The sequence below is a fragment of the Talpa europaea genome, assembly GCF_964194135.1.
Source record: "Talpa europaea genome assembly, chromosome: 1".
NCBI classification, from domain to species: domain Eukaryota; kingdom Metazoa; phylum Chordata; class Mammalia; order Eulipotyphla; family Talpidae; genus Talpa; species Talpa europaea.
Window position 1 is genome coordinate 27,286,934 of NC_140073.1, and position 19,813 is coordinate 27,306,746.

General features: G+C 34.2%; 1 protein-coding gene across 3 annotated transcripts in view; it reads right to left on the minus strand.

Moving 5' to 3' along the window:
• ANO3 (anoctamin 3) overlaps positions 1-19,813 on the minus strand; it is a gene marked incomplete at both ends in the record, with an annotated part of 255,438 nt that overhangs the window by 52,507 nt on the left and 183,118 nt on the right. For all 3 annotated transcript variants that reach the window (XM_084254786.1, XM_084254785.1, XM_084254787.1), the window contains 5 exons: positions 5,865-5,961; positions 13,562-13,696; positions 14,574-14,695; positions 15,604-15,659; positions 17,712-17,818. In XM_084254786.1, coding sequence (XP_084110912.1) covers positions 5,865-5,961; positions 13,562-13,696; positions 14,574-14,695; positions 15,604-15,659; positions 17,712-17,818 — 517 coding nt within the window. The remainder of the gene's footprint in view (positions 1-5,864; positions 5,962-13,561; positions 13,697-14,573; positions 14,696-15,603; positions 15,660-17,711; positions 17,819-19,813) is intronic.

Here is a 19,813-nt window from a genome sequence, read left to right on the forward strand (position 1 = left end):
TTTATAAACAGATTTACTGCAGGATACAACCTCCTTGACAGTTAGAATAGACCTTACACACAGAGGCTTAAAGGTCAACGAGAAATAATGGCTCTCTTTGTCCCAGAAAGAGCCAAGTTTTAGAAAAGTGGTAAATAAAAAGTCATGCTTAACAACAGTTGTGTTGAATAGACATGATTTCTCATAGTTCATAAGCTATTTTCTATTAAAATGTTTTTATTTTATTATCGCTAAGCTTGTTTGCATCTTTTGGGCATTTTTAACTCAATAAATTTAAACATTAACTTTTTAGAAACACATCTATAAGACACAGGTACAAATCTATGTTAATTATACATATATGTAATGGGAGATAAAGCTTTCTTAGGACTTAAGGAAGCCTTGAGATTTGCCTTAAAGAGGAGTGCAAAAGTATAAAATTATTGTGCTAGACCTACTAAGATATTGACATGGGATGTATTATAATATGGGAGGCCAGGGACACAAGAACATTCAGAGATCTGTTGTTATAGCTTGTGATATTAAGATTTTACTTAGAGTGCTGATGTAAGTAAGAACTGCTGAATGAAAAAGGGTGGGTGGAGAGAAAGAAGAGTCAGGCACGGTTAATCAAGTGTGATTGTCAGCAGAATAAAGCAGGGGAGAAGGCTTTGTTTTGATAGGAAAGAGACGTCCTGTTAAAAACTCCACATGAAATCTAGAGAAAATTTCCAAAGAAACATAATAGACTTTTTGCAAAGCAGAAGGAAGCTTGTCTTGTCTAAAAATGAATTATTGTTTTAGGAAAATAGCTTGCCTGTATGAATAGGGGGCCTATGGATAAACATTTTAACATTTTGATGTGAGTAAGGATAATATATGAGCCCCAAGCAAAGCTGTATTTAAATACAAATTTCTCTATCATTTTGACCTCTGATTTCTCTGCAGAGTTGAGTGTGGCCAGAAATCAATAAATGTGGTTATTGTTTCAGGAGATACTTTTTAGGTTGGAAACATAAATTCAGCCTCCTTCACTGTAGTTTCTATATCACTCTAAAACTGTTTGATGGTTTTAGGATAACATGAGGTTTTGTCAATTACCACTTACTGACCGTTAAGTCACTTTGAGCTAAGGAGAACAACGGAACTTTGAGAGATCAATTTAGGCAGGGAATTATGGTGGGCTGGGCAATAGTGTCAGAATTGAGACTAGAGCTCAAACCTCTTCTATTTCCTGAGTCCTTAATTCTTGGACTCAGCAAAATCTGCATAACCAACCACATCCGTTGGACCAGGGCACAAGCTACATTGACTTGATTAGTCTACATAACTGCCCACCTCCAATTACTTACTCAGGACAATATTCTTCTAAAATGTGGTCCTAGGGCTGACTCTGAAATTTAGGCTGTTTTCAAATTAATGTTCCAGGTGAATCAGATACCTAGTCTTATACTCACACTTCTAGGAAATTTCTTAAAGAAGAAACAACTTGTCTCCAATTTATATTCCCATTAAAGGCTTAATATCAGTATATAGCCTGAGGTTCATAATAGGTACTCAATAAATGTTTGTTGAACAAGTGAAAAAAAAAAAAGAGAAGCCAACAACTATTATGAAAAAGACTGACTTCAAGGATTGAATAATTTTTAGAATTATTGAAAAAAACAATGCAGGATCATTATTTCTAAGGATTTTGACTTAAATGAAAAATTCAAGGATATTGGGAATTGAGAGTATGGTGTCAGTGACTTTAAAATGAGTGTGAAAATATCTGGGGCCTCCCTGGTGGCATAGGGGTTAACATCTCAGTGCTACTAAGCTATCGCTAGAAACTGTATCATGAGTTTGATACCCAGACAGGAAGCTAACCCACATGGCATAACAGACATCCTGTCTCACCTGCTGCTCCCCTCGGCAGTGTATTTCAGTGGATCTCCCTGTTCTGCTCCCCACTCTGTCTCCAGTGAACTCTTTCACCCCCCTCCCACTTCTGGCCTATACCCAAGTTCTTGTATGCATAAATAAAAAAATGTTTTTTTAAAAAAGAAAATATCAATGTATCACTAAATAGCAAAAAGATTTTATATCCCATACTTTTAAATATTAAAAATGAAAATGCCATCAAGAAAATGTTGATTCACTTAAATATAATTTTATCATATAGCTGGGCCATTTTTTTCCATAAAAACATACTTAACAATTAAGGGAATAATTACATATGCACGCACATACTTTGTGATACTAAAACATGGCAGATTTAACTGCTGTTACTTGTTACAGGGAGTCACGATTCCATACGAAACTGACACATTATTAGATTTTGTGGCAGGGTGATCATGTAGCTACAGGATCATACTTAGTTTGCTGGTTTTCTTGGTAAATATCTGCTCCCACATTTCTGATACTGTATATGAAATAACTTCTAGATATTTAAATATATAAACTGACACTAAAAGATAATGTTTATTCCCATTTAATTAGATAATAATGATTCTGACTTCAAGGGTTTAAAGCAAGTATCTACATTTTATTTTAGCTAGAGGAACACATCCAAGATATGTTAAATATTTCACTGGGTGGGTTTAATTTCTTATATTGTTCTATAAGGCATTATTTTCTCTATAACCTAACTTCCTTAAAAGTCAAATGAACTGTCTGATTCACATATGCCCCTCACATGTTCTTTTACTGAGAAATGGAGAGAATGTATTTACTGCTTAATGATAACCTGCCCAAAATTCAGGGTTTCTTTGATATGTTCACTTTATGCACTACTAGGTGGATATTTCTTATCTTTAGAATTAAGATAATGCTACTGTATTTTGTTAGATCTAAACAAATAAAAGAAGTACCATAGGCAAGGATTTGTTGGTGTCTAGTAGGCTGTTCTATGTCTTTGAAATGTGTGGGGTAGGAGAGGGACACACAGATACAATTCTAACAACTCCAATTATTTGACTTTTGCAAAAACTATTGACAAATGCTTCCCAAACAAGACATCTTTGTGAAAAATGTAAAGTAATTCAAAACAGGGCCTCCCTGGTGGCGCAAAAGGTTAAGACCCAACCTATGAAGCTAAACGGAGCCACTGCAGCACGAATTCGATACCCGGTCAGGAAGCAACCCACATGGCACAGCAGACCTCTCCTGGCTGGCACACTGCTCCCCTCATGAATGTACTTCAGTCAATCTGCCTGTTCTGTTCCCCTCTGTCTCTGGTGAATCCTCTCACTCCCCCTGCACCTCTGGCCTGTACCTCCGTTCTTGTATGCATCAATAATCTTTAAAAAATAAAATAATTCAAAACAAAGTATAATTTAGAAATTAAACTATATATAGCCTTTTCCAAAGCCATACATTCAAGATAAAACAAATCAGAAACTAATTTTACTAAGTTTAGTCTTGTAGTATATTGTGTGACTTGATTTTCACCCAGTCTTGTCAAAATAAACTGCAAGAAACCTCTCCTTCTGAACAAGTTGGAATAACAGAGAATGATTTCACCCCCATTTGGGAACAGTCAAAGAATGCACAAAATATATAAAGCAATAGATTTCAAGGTAGTGGACATTAGGTAATGAAGGACAATGATCCCCAAGAAGCAGGACACCACTGAGATGAGCATGATGGCATCATGTAGCCACCTTAAAGAGTTATCAGGTCATAGAGAGGGACAAGTGAGACACTGCAGTGAGCATGTATGTGAGGAAACTACCTGAGGCACAGGTCACCTAAAAAGATTAGAGGTCACAGTCTCAGGAGCTCACATAATCAGGAATAATGCTAATCCTGCCAGTCAAACTGGAAAACCTCATTAGTTACAGTGCATTTGGCAGAATATATTGAAAGATCTTGCTTTTATTGGGGAACAATTAGTGGTAGAACACTGCTATAGTCCCTCCTCACAAATTTTGAAAGCAAGACCCAAAGGATCAAATTGTTTTTTTTTTTTTTTAATAGAGGCATGTTTTTATTTATTTATTTATTATGTTTGTTTGTTTGTTTTGTTTATACATGCACTGGGTACACTAGAAACGTGGGAGGGTGAGAGAATTCACCAGAGCCAGAGTGGGGAGCAGAGCAGGCAGAAGGACTGAAGTACACTGCTGAGGGGAGCAGCGGGTGGCAGGCGAGGTCTGCGCACCATGTGGGATCCTCCTCCGGTGGCCAGGGAGCAGCCGGGGATCGAACCGGCGCCGCAGAGGCCGCGGGCAGCTTCGCAACCCAGCGCTCAACCGCTGCGCCACCAGGGAGGCCCAGGATCAAATTGTTTTTAAGCAAGTGAAGCACAGTGTGACATATCTACATGTCTAACAGACTAGTTAGAACTTTGAGAGTCTGACCATCAACAGGATCAGTGAAACTCTCATGCTGCTGGTGAGAATGTCAACAACATAAACACTTTGAGAAATAGTTCTGCACTTTCTTAGAAAATTAAACATCCACTTATCATATAACCCAGTCATTTTACATCTAGGTATTTACTCAAGAGGAAAAAAAAAAAAGACAAAACAGTAGGTGAAGACTTGTAGGTGGATGTTCATAGCAGATTTATTTTAAATAGTAACAACTTGAAACAAGTCTGAAAGTCCAGTAATTGGTGAATGGGTAAAAAAAAAAAAACCCTGGTATAACCATATCAAGCAATACAACTCAGCAATAAAGAATGATCTATTGATGAAAGAACAACATGTGTGAATCTTAAAAATAAAGATGGTATGTGAAAGAAGAAAAAAAATACACTGTGTTATTACATTTGCATAAGAATCTAGAAAATACAGACTCTCTATAAAGAAAGAAATCAGTTGGTTACCTGAGCACATGGGTGGTTCTGGGGAAGGGTGAAAGCAGAGCTTGAAAGATGGTGTGAGAAAATTTTGGAAATTATGGATGTGCTCATTTTCTTGATTGTGGTGATGGTTTCATATATATATATATATATATATATATATAAAATCAAAATGCATCAATTTATACACTTCAAATATATGCAATTTATTATATGTTAATTATACTTTAATAAAACAATTTGCAAATAAATAATCATAATTGTAAAATTCAGATTTTCATACTTGTATGTACATTGGTATCCCCTGGGAAGTTTTAAAATATGCCACTGCCTAGGTTCCCAGCCCAAAGATTCTGACTTAAGTGCTCTTTGGGTGTGGCCTGGGTTTTCAGGAATTTAAAAAACACTCCAGATGATTTACTAGGAAGCAATTTGAGAACTTTTGGTATATTATTTCATTGTCTTTGTGAAATTAGAAGTATTTAAGTTTCGTTAGTCTTTATGGAAGATACTTTAATTGTGAGCAATAGAAACAATGATCTTCTCTTAAAGAAAATCTATATTTAGGTTGTATTCCAGCTGGAAGTTTATGTCTCTGATGACAATCATCATTTATAAAAACACAGGAAGACAGAGATACTCCAATAGAAATATACTCTTGGTAACTGCTACAGAGTGATTTTTATTCAGTTGTCAGTGATGATGTAAACACTTGGGAACACTAAACTTTTTTTTTTTTTAAAGATTTATTTATTTATTTATACAAGCACTGGGTACAGTCAGAAGTGCGGGAGGGTGAGAGAATTCTCCAGAGCCAGTGAGGGTTGCAGAGCAGGCAGACTGATGAAATACACTGCTGAGGGGAGCAGTGGGCGGCAGGAGAGGTCTGCGCGCCATGTGGGACCCTTGCCTGTGGCCGGGGATCAAACCGGTGCTGCAGAGGATGCGAACAGTTTCGCAACCCAGCGCTCAACCGCTGCGCCACTGGGGAGGCCCCAACATTGAACTTTCTTAAAAAGTAATTTACTGGTGGACTTTTTACTACCTGCTTTCTAGAAAAAGTAGAGCAAAGGGAAAAGTGAGGACACTCACTTACCTTGGCATAGATACAGCTGTCATTGAGTCTCTGCAGGGAGCAGTTCTTGTCACAGAGAGGACACATGAACACTTCAGTGGCCTTGCAAATTTCTTGGCTTGAGAAATCAAGGAAGAAAAAGAAACCATGAAACTCCAATCTAGGAAGGTATTTAGACCACATGGCCCATTCAGTGGGAAGCAGTAAGACAGAGAGGAAAAGAAGAAATGGAAATAATATGGAGCAGCAGACAGGGGAGGAAGATTGAAGGACATTGACTCTTATCCAAATGTTTTCAATTTTATGATACAAAGGTTTTTGTTTGCACTGATTTCTTAAGCATATGATTTCATGGCATTCAGGATAATTTTGTGAAGAACACCCAAAGGAATTTTAATCAATCTTACAGAAGTGGCTGAACTAGAATCAAATCTGACTATTCAGAGTTCTCAAATCTATATATCTCACCACGAATCTTGCTGTCTTAGAATCACCAAAATGAACAACACCATAATTCACACAATTTTTAACTCCCACTACAGCCAGTTGGCGCATAATGGTCACTGGAAATTATGGAAGTTGAAATTTTTTGTAGTGCCTTGCACACACTGTCACAAGGGCAAGATATAATTTTTATTTACTTCTATATATTGTATTCTTGGTTGAAATAGAGAACATTTGTCTCTTCACAGTTTTATGCCCACTGCCTTTTAAAGTTCTAAATATACATTATGTATGACTTTGTTACTGGAATCAATAACAATTTCTTAAAAGTCCTAGCCTGAGAGTTCAAAGCACTTAGTATACTCTGGGTAAATTGCCATTAAGTAAATTTTCTCTGTAGAAGTTAAAAATAATATAAAGGCTATTGAAATTATGTCTGGGAATGCAAGTATCAACAGAAGATTAACTGGTGGTACTTATAGCAAGATTTGTTGTTTTAAAAAATTATATACTTGAAAATTGAAGATAGAAATATACAGATGGCTTAGGAAAAAGAGTGAATAGAAGATTTTGGAAAAAAATTAGAACTGCTAAATATCAGACTCTGGTAAAAGAGCAAATATATGAAAAATGGGTATTCCAGAAAGTGAAAAAAGAGACAAGAGAGCAGAGACCCTATTCAAAGAAATAATAGCTGAGAACTCCCCACACTTAACAAAATAATTAAACACTAATGTGCAGAAAGCTAAAAGAAAATTGAAATTTCTAAATGAAAAATGACCTTCACCAAGATACATCATCATTCAATTATCAAAAGGGAAAGGTAAAACATATTAAAAGATATGAAAGATTGTGGGGAAATAAAAGGATGGCTGTAACATGCAATTGTACCTCAATTATATTTTCATCAGATTTCTTATGAGATACCCTCAAGGCTAGAAGAGAGTGGAGTGACATATTTACAATTCTAAAAGACAAAAAAATGCCATTCAAGAATGGCACTATTCTGCAAAATTATCATCCAAATATGATGGAAAAAAGGCTTCCCCAAACAAACAAAAAGAGCTTACTATTAATAGACCTACCCTATAACAAATTTTGCAAGAATTTCTTCTACATGGAAAGAAAAAACAAAGGAACAGAAAATCCTGAGGAAGATGATAGTTATACAGAATCAGAAGCACAAACCAGAATAATATGAGACAACAACAAAACATTAAAAGGAGAGGATGTAATCTATATAGCCAAATGACAGTGAGTCAATATCAGTGTTATTTTAGATACAGGAAGTTTGAAACAACCTGTGTAGTAACCACAAAACAAAAATCTAGAATAAAACTACTCAGAAGAAATGCTGAAACAGAGAAAACCACTAAGGAAAGATATCCAAATTGGAAAAACAAAAACAAAACAAAACTGGAAACACATGGAAAAAGAAAATACCAAAACAGAAAACAAACAACAAAATGTCAATAAATAAGCCTTGTATATCAATAATCAACATAAATGCAAATTCAGCAAATTCACCAATTAAAAGACAAAAAATGACATATTGTGTAAAACAGACTGGTTCATCTGTATTATGCATACAGGTATTTCGTTTCAGATCTAAAGACAAACATAGACTTAAAGTGAAAGACTGGAACAAGGGTTTCATGTACATTACAACACAGAGAATTAGTAGGAACTGTTGCTCTCATATCTGATAAATTAGACATTCAGTCAAGAAAGTCATCAGGTACAAAGGCAGGCACTAAATAATGATCAACAAAATAATTCATAAGGAAGATATAATTTTCATCAATACTTATGCACCCACCACACGTGCACCCAAATACATAAAGCAACTATTAATAGACCTAAAGCAACACATTGCCAGCAACACGGTAATAATAGGGTATTTCAATATGCCACTGACATTAACAGGTAGATCAGACAGAAAGTAAAGGAGGAATTAATGGCTTTACGTGGAGGAGAGGATCAGATAATTTAAATAGACATTTATAGAGCCTCCCTTCCCCAAAGAAACAAATGCACATTCTTTTTAATACACACTTTTTTCAAATGTACAGGGGACATTCTTAAAAATAGATCAGATTTTGAAATATAAAATATGTCTGAGGTGAAAACATGATTTCCAAGTCATTGATTATTGCATCCTAAGGTGTAGGGTGGGGATTTGGGGAGTATAACTTCATTCTCCTACTTCACTGACCATAAAGGGTTTTGTTGGGAGCCAGTGGTTCTCCAGAACCACTGTAACTAAAGCCAGTCTAGTGATTGTGAATATTTATGCCATTTTTGATAGGCTGGGACCAGTTTCAACCCAGTATGAAAACTTACAGATTCATTCAATTTTTTATCACTTTATTGAAAATATTTAATATGGATCAGTATTTTTCAAAAATCTGGGCTATGAAATTTGAAAATGACCCCCCTCCCCCCCCAAAAAAAAAATCAAGAGAAGTTTCGTTAAATTCCTTTTCTGGTCTAATGTTCAACTGTGTAGGTTTTTATTATATATCTGCTGAATATAATCCTGGTTTTGTAATACAGTTGCTTAGGTTTTATTGGTGACATTAGATTAGTAGTTGCATAAAATAACTAAATTCCCATTGTAATTATTAATTGAAGCTTTGTCTTTAAGCAAAACGTTTGTGAATATAAATTATGTACTCAAGAAATGCTTTCAGGGGCCTCCCCTGGTGGCGCAGCAGTTGAGCGCTGGGCTGCGAGGCTGCCCGCAGCCTCTGCAGCACTGGTTAGTTCCCAGGCCCGCGGTGAGGGTCCACCAAAAAAAAAAAAAAAAAAGAAAAGAAAAAAGAAATGCTGTCAGTTTAGGTGTATGTAAATGCTTTGCATCATCATTGAATTTACTGGATATATGACCCTTTGCAAAATATAATTATAGGTATTTGATAGAGCATTGAAAAAAAATAAAAGGTTTGAGATTATCATAAATTTCTTTGACTTATTTAGCCACTAGAGGGAGATAGAGTGCCCAGCATTTTTGTCAGACAATGTAACTTGCTTTTTACTTTATAGCTATTACTAAAGATACACATTAAGGGCTAAATCCATGTTAGTAATAATAACCAAAAATGAAGATAATAGGAGGGATAACTTTTTCCATCTGAGGTGAATGTGTGGACCCTCTTCAGGGTCATGCTGCTTCTTGTGATCCTATTAGTATGACAACGCACAGAATAAGATGCTTGATAACTATTTTGGGGAAATGTGACAATGTGGAATTAGGTTTTAGGGGTGAAATGAGCAAAGCATGGGTTTTAAAATCAGATATAATCATAAGGGAAATCAAATCACAATGAGATATTGCTTCACACCTGAAGGACTGCTATTATCAAAACCAAAAAATGGTTAAGCATTGTGAAGCATGTGGAACACTTTAAACACTTGTACAATTTGGTGAACAGTAAGATAGATTGGCCAGTATGGAAAATAAGAAGACATGTCCTCAAAAAATTTTTAAAATAACATAATCTAACCATCTGACTTTTGAGTATATATATACTTATAGGAACTGAAATTATGGTCTCAAAGAAATATCTGCACTCTCATGCTCACTGAAGAATTCTTTATAATAGCCATGCCATGGTCCTACAGCTTGTGAGAATCCTGAGGATCACATAAATTTCTAGGTGAGTTCTAATGCCAAAGAGGCAAGGTTAGATCAGAAAGTTGGGGTTTTTGATCTTTGTGCTGGACCTCAAACCCAGGGCCTGATGAATAGGTGCCAGTTACCTGCTTATTCATTTTCATACTCATATGACATGTGCCTTTCAGGTACAAATTTGACCAAATTTGGATATGTAAGATGAAAAAACACATGTAAATATATACAGTAATTAATCTACAATTTGATGGTTATATAGTTCTAACAACAAGTAAATAATATTACTTTAATTTATATGAACATAACTGGTAGAAACATAAGAAAAATACAGACCAATTCATAGCTTTTTAACATTTTATTACCATGCAATGAACAAAGAACTTACTAAAATAATATGAAACAACGCAACACAAAATAATAGCCCTGTGTTCTCCCCCCATCACCATGATAACACTTAACAACTTAACCATGTCTGACACCTTGAATGGAAAATTTCAGCCCCATGAAGTTTTGAAAGTCAAGATATTCCAGTGATGTTTATCTTGGTTTAGAATAGAAAGTCTGACAAGATCTTAATTATAGTGTGACAGAAGTAGCAGTAATATAATACCATAAAGCACTAAGGGAAAGAGGTGGCTAATGCCTGTTAAAATTTCTTGTACTAAAGGTTAAAGAATACTTGTCTCATATAAAAAAAGCCTAATTTACTCCACTGGTACATAAATCACTAGGAATAACCAATCTATTCCTTTCAGTACCTTTTGTTCTTCTTTAACTTTGTAGGGGTGGAGGGCTGAACTTTGTGAATATGTTCTCCGTGGAACCAACCTGAACAGCAGTTGTCTATGAATCATTTTTTGTCTTTATTAATTCATTTTAAAAGAAGGTTTTAAAAAAAACCCTCAAGACTCCACCAAAAATCTACTAGAATTTATAATTGAATTCAATAATATTGCAGAATATAAAATCAATAAATGTATATTATCTGCATTTCTATTCACTAATGATGGAGTATCAAAGTAAGAATTAAGAAGACAATCCCATTTATGACTCCATCAAAAATAATAAAATACCTGGGAATCAATTTATTTCTATACACTGAAAACTATGAAATGTTATACAAATATAAGACACAAAGACATGGAGAGATATTCGATGCCCATGAATTGTATGATTTAATATTACTAAGATGCTCATATTACCCAAAGATCTCTACAGATTCAATGCAATCTGTCAAAATTATAGAGAAATTTTCATAGAAATAGAAAAAGCAACCCTGAAATTTGTGAAAGACCACAAAAGATGCCAAATAGCCAAAGCTATCTTGAGAAGGAAGAACAAAGCTAGAGGCATCACAACACTGAATCCAAATAATATCACAAAGTTATAGTAATCAAAACAATATGGTAGTTAAAAACAGACACATAGATCAAATGGAACAGGATAAAGTGACCGGTGGGCATGAACCAGGATTATGACCCCTGCCTTAGAAACCATAGTACTAGATTCATGAGGGTCATGATGATGGCTTGCAATATGCTTAATGACATATTTGCTCCTTCTAAGGATGTTAATAACATCAGTACCTAATGAACACTCAAGTGTCATTTTAATTGGTAACACAGAAGAAAGCAACTACTCCAGAAATATCTTCCAAAAAAGATATAGAAATCAACAGGTATATGAAAAGATGCTCAATATCATCAACCATTAGGGAAGTGTGAATAAAATTCACAATGAGATATCATCTCATACTTATTAAAATGGCTCTCACCAAAAAGAAAAAAAAGATACCAAGCGTTGGATATGCATTATCAGTTGGACTGTAAATTGGTGTGGCCACACTGGAAAACCATATGGAGGATGCTTAAAAATTAAGAACAAAACTATTATATAGCCCAGTAATCCCACTTCTAGTTATATACTCAAAGGAAATGAAAACAGAAGATATATCTGTACTCCTATGTTCACAGTAGCCTTATTTACAATAGCCAAAATATGTGAACAAACTAAAAGTTCATCGGCAGATGAATGGATAAAAGATGTGAGAGACACACACACAAACACACATTTATAAACATATGCGTGATAGAATATTATTCAGTCATAAGAATGAAATCCTGACATTTGTGACGAGATGGATGAAGTTTGAATGTATCTATGCTTAAGGAAATAAACCAGACAAGAAAGAAAAACACTGCCAGTCATCACAGATGTAATTAAAGAAAAAGAGTCAAACTCAAGAGTAGAAAAGTGGTAAAAAAAAATGTGTTTTTCTTTTCAGAACATTGTAACTCAAAACTGCAACCTCTCTTCTTAGCCTCAGGAGCTAATGATTCATGAACATACAGATAAATGCCTAAAAGGGGATGGATGTTTCCGATGGGCAGAAATTTGTCCAGAAAAATGTGTCTTCTATCATGGCTCTGAATTTGGAAAACTCTGAAATAAACCTGTTACTTGGTGAAATACTTTTGAACAACTGGGATTTCTTTGTTTTCAGGGTAACTATCACTTAGCTTTCATGAAGAACAAGGGACTCAGATACTAAATCAAGGAGTTAGTTGTAAAACAGGATTCAACTCCAGTACAATGAAAGTATCTTGTTTTTAGGCAGCATTATTATATGCACACACATACGTATATTACATGTATTTCCTTAATGAAAATTCAAGAAAATGGTTTTTCATGATCTTAGTAACTGTCGTAATTACTAACCAACTGTCAGACCCTAATTAAAATATGGACCAACGAAGAAAAAAAATTGCTGAGTCTTGAAGGAAGAAGTAAATGCTTTTTCATATTTGAATTTTATCATACCTTGGTGACATCCTTCTGATATGTTAAATAGAACATGCTGCTGTTAAGAGGACTGTTTAATGCCAGAGTAATTTTTGTCTCTGCTGAATAATAATGTGTGTTTCCTATATCCAAATCTTGAGCTATTTCAACTTTAACAGAAGATTTACCACTGTAATAAATGTCTGGTTTCTGTCAAATTTTATTTCACTACCAACTTGACATCTTAAATCACTGCTAAAAAAATAAGTACCTGTTCCGAGAGAAACTAATAGTAAAGTAGAAAGTGATTTTATGTTTTTTATGTACTCAGGAGAGGTGAGGAGATTGCTAAGGGCAAGATTTATGGATATGAATATTTTGTTTAGACATCTTTTACCACCTAAGGTTCCGGCATCAGAAAAAAAAGAATACTTATTTCCAAGGATGATGGTGAAAGTTACAACATATGAAACAATCTCTGTATAATGTGTATAAAGAAAATACGTATTAAAAAATGTAGTTACTATGATTATTTGACCTAGTGTGTTGAGAGGGCATTCTAGACTACTAAATGCTATGCAAATGTACATTGTATGTTTATTGTGTTGTTAATGTATGAGATATACTAGAAAGAAAAATTTGGCTCACTTAGAAATAATCTTGGAAGTTATTCACGATAATTTGCATATAGAAATGTGGAAGTGACCTTTTTTACAGTACTTCTCCCCTACTAAAAAATAAAAATACAACAGCAAGTAAACTATAGTTCCATCAACACTTTTGAGTGAGCATTATTATAAAGCTTTTGCTGAATCATAAGAAAGCTCAGTATTTTGAAATTACTCTGTTAATTGCTTACCTTACTTGACTTGCATTCATTGTCAATATTCCATAGAAGAAAACACACAAGCCAACAATTGCTGCAGGAATCAACATGCCAGTGTACCATCCCAGCCAAGCAAAGTACAGTCCAATCTTCTCACCAAAGTACAGTCTGCAAGACAAAGCAAATACTTAAGGCAACATAATCAACATTACTAATATTGATGTCACACCTACTCAGAATTTCAGATGGACATGAGGCTGCCCACTCAATTCCTGGCCAGCTCCATCTGTGGCATTTTAATATCCCTACTTGTTAATTAATCTGAGCATTCTATTTTCATTCCTTCCAAAAATATTTATGTTAGGGACTTAGGCCTTTTTAAACAAGTTTCCAGTATTTCAAACCAATTTAAATTAATGGCAGTTAGTCGTTAGAATATACATACTCACTAGATCTTTATTGAAAGATAAATCTACGCATAGATGTAATATGGGTTAATTTTTTTTCTCTTTGCTCTTACATCCATTCCATGCCTTTTAATGTTTTGATTTATTTTCAGAGGCGATTAGATTATACGGATTCCCTTGTATACTACTCCTGGTTAAGTTGGGTTAGTAGTTACGGAAGACTAACTGGTGAAAGGAAGAACTTGGGATCTCTTCTCTCCTGGCCGTTCTTAGGGCTGTTTTGAGTGTCCATTCCTCAATATCTCTGTGTGATTTCTTTTTAATTTTTATTTTAATTATTTATTTTACTGGAAGAATTTTGATTTACAACACTATCCATGTCTTAGGGGTATAGGTTCACACCTCTTCAAATGTACATTACCATACTCTTGTTTGATCTCTTAGCTCTTCTATGTTCAGTGTAACCAATTCCCTAAAATAAGTTCCTTTCATTGAAATGACCAACAGTGCCTTCATTTATTCTAATTGTTATCTGATTGATACAGATGGTTTGGTAAATGAAATAATTTCAGTTCTAAGAAAATGGCAACATAACAGCATAGTATGTTTTCCATGATACATGTATGTGTGTATAATACCTGATCAAGTCCAGGGGCTGGTGCTTATACCACATCCCCCAGCGAGCCCAGCGCTCATATAGCAGGTGTCTGTTATTCTGAGGTCCATGGGTTTTGATGGGCTGGTTACTCTTGTAGGCTCCCTGAAACAGAAAAAGTAAAATAAATTGATACCCATTTTCTTAGTGAAATTTGAACTGAATAGGAATAGCTTTGCTTTTTTTTTTTCTTATGAAATGACTTAACATCTATTGAAAGCTTCAGAAATTGTGAACTTAAGTCCATCACCAGAATGCTATAACAGATAACTATATATCTCTTTAATTAAAAACATTTGAATAGTTCCTTTAAAATCCTTTCTTTAACATCAAAGAGATCTTAAGATGTAGTTTTAAAGCATTTTTCTTAAAAAAAAATTTCCTAAAACTAAAAAATTTACCAACAAAACTCTTTACCTCTATTGAAGGTTAACAAAGCTAAGGAGAGTAAATGCTCATTCCAAAAGTGTAAGAGGTTGAAGTTACCAGACACAGTCATGTTTTTTTCAAATTCTAGAGCCTTGAAACTGATTTGGGTAAAATATTCTAAAAATCTGCCGTATGGGTAGCAATTTCAGAAACACATATTTTAGGCTTTTGTTGTTGTTTTCAGATTTCCAGGTATCCTAAAGTTGTGGGTATAAACCAGGAACGTGTCCTGTTAAGTGTGGTATGGCTCTCAAGCTGGGTCAAGCATTGAGCTCTCTCTGGCAAAGAGGGCTGTGGCCGGAGTGATTGAACAATGTCCATGAGTTCCCTCCAGACTGTGATGCCTGATGCCAGGCAACATGCAAAATATTTATGCAGCATAGAAGCCAGTGTACAGACACAGATTACAATGGGGTCTCCAGAAAGGTCCAGAGTCAATTTCTTACTAAACCCTACTAGGAGAAGACAGCCAAATTTAAATGAAAACAAACAAACAAACAAACAAACAAGCAAAACAGGATCAAACACTGAGGATGAGAGATTTTTGTTTGTTTTTTTAAATGGAAATTGCATTTCAAAGTTACCTCATGTGGGGGAAAAGCTGCAATATATGACCCATTGTTTATAAGTTTACAGATACCTGGAAAGAGAAATAAAAAAGTTCTTGAGTCAGATTAAAGGAAATCTTCCCTCTGAAGCAGCAGGCACATACTTGGGACAAAACTGAATTTACAGACTTAAAATAACCCAAGGACTTCCATGACCATATCACCTATGAGGACAATTAGGTTGTGAAAAAGACTGATACTAAGAGACCGATTGTGTCTTTAAATATGGAGGATTTTAATAAGCACTTATTTGTGATCACATAAAGCTGGAGCATCTTTTATTTTTTCTTCTCCCCAACAACAAACTTTGAGTAAGTAGCAGAGAAATTCCACATCTTCAAAAGTATCTCAAAAGGATTTGGGTATTGAGAAGTCCTTAATTATCTAATACTGAGTCAAAGAGACAAATAGACATAACTAAATTTCAAGTGTCACTTAAAATTTCCTCCATCTCAGCAAGAGTGTAGTGAAGTAGATATATGCTCATCTCATAAAGGAATGATATTGGGAAAATCTTTCAGGAGAGGAAGTTTTGCTCTAATAATAATTACATTAAAAAGAATTAGAAATCATTGGGGAACCATTTAATTATTATGGCATGATCAATTATATTAGGTGCTTAGTAAAAAAATGTGATTTGATAAATGATTATACAAGAACATTTTACAATTATTTATAGTAATATCTTCAAACATAATGGTAATGGTAATTAAAAAAACAGGATAGAAAAGTGTTGTGCATCATTCAAGTATCTATCTATGTATACACATTTATACATATTACACATATATTAAGAGATAATTATATTATTTTTATACTTTTCTGAGCTTATTGCATGTTTTATAAATGTAACACTAACTTAAATTGTCATATTTACTTTTAGAAACTACAAAGGCATAAAATTATTTAGACACATTTTAGATTTTTTTATTTGTCTGGAAAACTGTTACATACCAATTTTTTTTGTTAGATTTTAGCATTTAAATTAGCTATTTTAATGTGTTCAGTTAAAAAATGAATTACTAATCAGAGAAGAACCAAGATTTGAATGTTCCGCTTTAAAAAACAGCTGTCTTGAAAAGGTTTATTTTTCTCATGTGACATGCCATTTAATGCAAATAAGTAGAGGTCGGTATGTTTCCACTGGATATAAACTTTTTATTTTCAAGAATTCTAAGACAGGGCTGACATTTAATTTCTTTAGCATCCTTTATTTTTCATCCCAACAATTAAAGGACATCTTGTTTGTTCTACTCACTCTATGTAAACTTTATAATGTTATTTAATTTTTCCAGGTGAAATATCCTGGGTTTTTTTTTTTTTGTACCAAACATGTAGTAGCACACTCAAATACTTAAACATCACCTACATTTAGAAAGTAAAAATTTCATTATTATTTTACCTTCTAGAGATATACTCTAAAATATTTCTTACACATATTTCTAGAATTTTTCTTTTTAAGTATATTTGTTTATAAAATGGGATTACATTAGATTGGTAGTTTTGTAATCATTTTTTTCACTTACTAAAGCATTGTGGATATCTTTCAAGTCAATAAAAAGAGAATCATAATTTTCAATCTTAATGAGGTAAGGGTCTATGTCATACACTTTTTATAATATATAATATAAAACAGATGTTTCCTACATTTGTGCTGTGTGAATAAATGTGACATTTTTTAATGAAAGCACTATATGGGTGTAGCATGATTTGTCAGTCCCTAATAGTGGATTGTTAAAGGCTTTTCAGTTTTATTCTATTACAAAGTCACAATAAACAAATTTCTACATATATTGTTACTCAAATTCTAATTATTTCTTTGGGATACATTTTAAGAAATAAGAATTCTTTACCAAAGATTTCACACATTTCATACTTTGATACATATGACCAAAAGACTTTGAAAAGCTGTTTTGTTTATTTTTATCAAAAGGCAGAAAAATAGAAAGTGTAGAGTCTGTGTCCAAGGTGTTATATGCTCACATTTAATCCCTGAAGTAAAAGTTTCCACTGTTAAAACAATATTTCTGGGGGGAGCTAGCATCAGTGAACACTCTTTCTTGGTCTGTAGTTGGTGTTCTTACCCACTTTGGATATCCCATTCTCATATTTGGTGCGCTGCAGCATGTGGTAGACTATCCTGCTTCGAGTGGCATTGCTGAAGAAGGTGTCCTTATTGTTTATTATGAAGCTGTTAAGATGAGGGTATTGATTTTAATATTCAAAGCAGAGCATAGAATCCAGCAACCGCTACAAGTTCCTAGGTAATAATTTGTTTTCTTCATTAAAATGAATGCATGTGATGTATAGTAAATCAGAAACCACCCTTTTATATATTTTGGCAAAGAAAAAATACACTTATAAATAATACAAGGCATTATCAAATATTCATTTCAGTATCATTCAGAGTATAAGGAACTCTAGGCATCCTCATATTTCTTGTTTAGTATGGTGTAAGAAAAGGACAGATTGACTGCTGGAGCCCCAAAATTCTGTACTACCTTAAGCAATGTAGTTCCAAGTAGAAAAGATTAAAAATTGATGCCATTTCTCAATACCAAAATTGCCATGTTAACTTACACTTGTCTTCAGAACTTCAGCAATATGCAATGGTTCTTGCTTCCCCTTTAAGCCCTATACTGTCTCCACATAGGAAGAGTTGCCAGAAGGAACTCTGTGAGATCCCATATGTAAAGAGCAAAAAGTCACCTTTTTGATCCCAAGAGGAAAGGAAGGATCTGCTACAGCATTTACTTCATGAAACACTGGGAGTCTCAAAAAAAATAAAAATGGATTATCATGCGCCTCTTCAACTTTTGGAAATTCCTGCTTCTAGTTTTGTTTTTTTTTTTTTAAATTTATGTATATGAATGATAGGCCACCATTTTGTCAGGCACTTAGCCCTGAAACATTAGGTCTTTTATAATCTCTTCTTTCTCTTACTACTCATATTAAGCATTTCCAAGCTAAGTAAGCTTTTTCACCGTTTCTCTCTCCAGCTTTGCACTATGCCTCTTATTCTGGATCTCACTAGCTCTTGCTTGGATCTGAGACTGTCTTCTTAATTTGCTATCCAATTCCTCACATGACTTTTGAAGTATAGTTCTGACCTTTGAACTCTTCATTAGATGCCTAATTCAATTTCTTATTTTTCTTTCAGGTCCTCTATTCTTGCTTTTTATCCTCTCCCTCAGTCTTACTTCTTGTAGCTATGACTTATACCTAATGTTTGTCAAACTAAAGGACTTATGATCACCAAGAAAGTCCATGCTTCTACCTTGTTCTCATGATTATCTGCATTACTGTCCATCTTATTAGATTTTGGGTCCCTCTCGTGTTCTGAAATTTACTTTTTATTTTTGTACTTGGGTGCAAAAACTCTGTGCCTGGTTAATGGTAAGAATCAGAAAGAATGTCTGCTTAACTCTTTGACCATCAGATTTGAGTCAATATTCCTTGATCAAATATTTCTTTAGCAGATAAGTATCTTTTCTAGAAAGTCATACCAAGGAGTGAAGAAACAGATGATATATAAGTAAAGAAATACATCTCATAATTTCTGTGAATTGATGTGATATTAAGGGAAAGAACAAAGAATGAAGTTAAAGGAAAGAACAGTGAATGACCAGCACAAGAGATGTAGATAACAGTTTCATATACGGTCCCCCTGAGATGATGATATTTGAGTAGAGCAGAATAATAAGAAGGAATATGCCATGTGAAGATCTGGGGGAAGAAAAAGGCTAAGGGAAGAGAAACAGCAAGAACAAAGACTCTGAGATGAAACTGAGCTTGAGGTTTGATGGATAGAACTGAAGATTATATGCCTGAAGAAAATAAGTATCTGTTTGGAATAAGTTGGGTAAAGTATAGATGAGATAATAGGTTTGTGAACGGACAACTGTATACATAGCCATATTCACATGGGAGGTAAGAAATATGAACGATATTCTAACAAAAATGGGAGGCCCTTAGGGGCTTTTAAGCAAGGCAGTTATATGATTTGATTGAAATTTTCAAAGAACACTCTAATTTCTCAGGTTCAAAAGGAAAGAGAATTTTTTTTTTTTTTAAATTTGGTGTGCCAGCCTTAAGGGCCTGAAAAAGTCTAGTAGAATGTTGAAAAATCTTCCATGAAATTGTTACCTCTCTCTAAACCTGGAAAATTTTTTTCAAGATTTGGCTT